We start from the raw sequence: 3,131 nt of genomic DNA, 5'->3' as shown, positions 1-3,131 counted from the left end.
TTTCCAGATGGATATTTTCAACGAGTGTGTGAGGGAGGACATCTGTCCATTAATTGTGGTTCAAAAGTCACAGACATCAAGAGCGCGTCTTATGGACGAACACAGAAGGGCGTGTGTGCACCACGTGGTCTTGACGGTAATACCTTTTGTTATTCTGCTTCTTCTATGAAGGTGACTTCGCATAGTTGCCAAGGGCAACACAGATGTACTGTTCACGCTACAAACTCTGCATTTGGCGACCCATGTTTTGGAACTGAAAAATACTTAGAGGTAAGTTTAGCATTTAACACACTCTATTTTTTAATAAAAATGTATTTTATAAGAATATCGAGGCTGATATTGACGAATCAAGAATCCTTTAAGAATAGAACCGAGGCTGAAATTTTGAAAAGGATAAAAGTTTGTGTTTCGAAAATCTGTAAATACAATACAATGTTTTGGAACTGAAAAATACTTAGAGGTAAGTTTAGCATTTAACACACTCTATTTTTTAATAAAAATGTATTTTATAAGAATATCGAGGCTGATATTGACGAATCAAGAATCCTTTAAGAATAGAACCGAGGCTGAAATTTTGAAAAGGATAAAAGTTTGTGTTTCGAAAATCTGTAAATACAATACAATTATATGTTTTCAGCTTAACCGCAAAAAATTATGCTTTCCCTCAAGAGTAAAACTAGCCATGCAAACAAAACGATGAAACGCTAGCTGTAACTGATACCCCCATACTTAAAAACGAAAATGTCATTAAACTATAATTTAAGAAAAATAAGAGGATATGATCATCCTAAAATCGGCAGAAAAACAAGAATATTTCGCCTTGGCTGAAAAAAAAAGAGTTTAGGTACTTTATACTCGCAATCAGTGGGATAATCATATTATTATTTTTTTAGAAACAAGCCTTACTTTCTCTCGTTTCTTTCACCTTAAAATAAGTCAGAAACAAGCATCCGAAATAGTCCTATAATTTTCGATAACTTGTACAAGAATGTAAAATGTATCCTTAGATTTGTGTGTTAACCTTAACCAGCTTAACAAGAAGAAATTAACTTTTAGTTAAAAGCCAAAGTATCACCCAAGTGAGACACTCGATTCTGCTTCTTTCAGTCTCGAAAACGTAGTTCATAGAGACGATAAGAGATCATCCGAGTTTTCTTGAGTCCCTAGAGGAATCGAAACTCGCGCTATAGTTCGGGTGTCTACCCGTTGAAAGCTACGGAAACTCAAAGCAAAAACTCTATTGGACATTTACGGGCAGACTATAAGAAAAGTTATGGCAGGTTGGGGAATTTTCGAGCTGGATGAATTTATTTTTTTGTTAAACATTCCCCTCATTGTCTTAAGTTAATTTTCCCTTGCATGAATACTTTTATTATTTGTACTTCGCCCGCTCCCCATAACCATAACTTTTCTAAAGACAAAATGTGCTGATGTGCTGACAAAATGTCTTGCTCTTATCCCACAAACAGGTGTCATACAACTGTGTTTCCAAACGACCCCATCATAGCACCTTGTTGCAAGTTTGTGAAGGCGGTGTTCATGAAATCCGTTGCAAACCTTCGAAGAAGATCGAAGTCCTGTCTGCAAATTATGGTCGTCTCACCGGTGGACACGTTTGTGGTGGAGGACCGATAAAAACCACACATTGCGGGGCTGCTGGAGCGCTTAGCAAAGTTCGGGCTGATTGCCAGGGACGTCCAAGATGTGTGTTGCATGCAGTCAACACCAAGTTTGGTGATCCTTGCCCTGGTACTTATAAATATCTGGAGGTAGGGGTATTTTCCTAGTAGAAGCACGTTTTGCAGCGGCAACAAAAACTTGATGATATATCAACTCTATTGTATGTTTTGACTTTGAAAAGAGAAATAAGAAGCATTTTTACGATTATGTTCAATTATTTTTTAAGTGTGTAAATCTTAAAACTTTTCAGTTGGGTCAGGAAATGAAATTGATTGCTTGATTTATTGATCATTGGAATATGGTATCGCCATAAAAGGAGAGCCGCGAAAGATTGGAGCCTCTCGATGATTCTTAAATGGAAAGCTCAGGGCTGGAAGACTCGGATTTCATATTTATCATGGACAATGAAACGTGTGAAATTAAAGTTATAGTATTATTGAAACAAGAACAGACGTTATGAACACGGGCGGATTTAGAGGTGGGCCGAGGGGGCCCGCAGCCACCCCTTTCCTTTGAAATTTTGTATTATTTTTATAGAATTACGTCTCAGAAAAATAAAAAGTATCTAGAATAGAGCTGTTAAGTGTCCCGACCACTCCTTTCTGAATTTTCTGGATCCGCTCCTGATGAAATTTGCATACTTACTACTCTGTGATATTTAACTTCAAACAATTTGTTTAACGCGCTACTAGTTTTCAGTTCCAATTGTGCTCAAGATTGTCCCAGTGAGTGGATGAATCAGAATTCTGATGCACAGAGATAATTTCACTCTATAAGATAAATACTGAGATGTAGAATTCTCTGAATTGAGAGTTTAATTCAGGATTGTAAGACCCTTTAACCATCTTATAAAAATAAAGAAAGCCATTTAGGAAAACTTAGCTGTCCGTTTATATCAACAGGTTCGCTACAGATGTAAGAAGTAAACATCAAGTCTGTGCTGACCTAGTGCTGACGTTCGCCGCCAACTAAGAAAGCTAGCCGGGACAAGAAGATGGCCCATCATAATATTATTAGTGCAGAGATAAACGTAGCTTTCTGATTTAAAGATGTAACTTGCTTGAAAAGAAGATTATTAAACTTCTTTTTTCACATGGAATTTTGTACCCTGATATTAGCTGTTTCTATTGGTCTTTTGTCCCTTAATTTTATTCGCCACATCTTCACTTACAGAAACTGCAGTTCAAAATGCTCACTACAGCCTGTTAACACGTCGTTAAGTTGTTTTGTTCCAGTTTTTTTTATAGTTGACGCGTAGTAAATCACCCAGTTAGTTCGACCTTCTTCCTGCGTTCAGTATTAAGAAATTTCCGTTTTATACTGGCCGTGCATTTTTTAAACTGAGAAGTCTTATGTTTTTCACTTCAGGGTGACCTAGTTAAAAGGCTTAGTTGAGATCGCGAAAATTTGTTTTGCCCAAAAGTGACTAAGATGGGGTCTACGATTAGCCA

The 3,131-nt window shown here is 37.0% G+C and overlaps 1 protein-coding gene across 1 annotated transcript in view; it reads left to right on the top strand.

Annotated features, from left to right (window-relative positions):
* LOC140921224 (L-rhamnose-binding lectin CSL3-like) overlaps window positions 1-2,773 on the top strand; it is a 5,151-nt gene extending 2,378 nt beyond the window's left edge. The window contains exons 3-5 of the mRNA XM_073371202.1: window positions 8-270; window positions 1,470-1,769; window positions 2,583-2,773. Coding sequence (XP_073227303.1) covers window positions 8-270; window positions 1,470-1,769; window positions 2,583-2,606 — 587 coding nt within the window. The 3' untranslated portion in view covers window positions 2,607-2,773. The remainder of the gene's footprint in view (window positions 1-7; window positions 271-1,469; window positions 1,770-2,582) is intronic.
* The last annotated feature ends 358 nt before the right edge of the window (window positions 2,774-3,131 follow it).

The sequence above is a fragment of the Porites lutea genome, chromosome 12 (genome assembly GCF_958299795.1).
Source record: "Porites lutea chromosome 12, jaPorLute2.1, whole genome shotgun sequence".
Taxonomy (NCBI): Eukaryota; Metazoa; Cnidaria; class Anthozoa; order Scleractinia; family Poritidae; genus Porites; species Porites lutea.
Note: the sequence above shows the minus strand (reverse complement) of the source record. Positions and strands in the feature narration are given on the sequence as shown.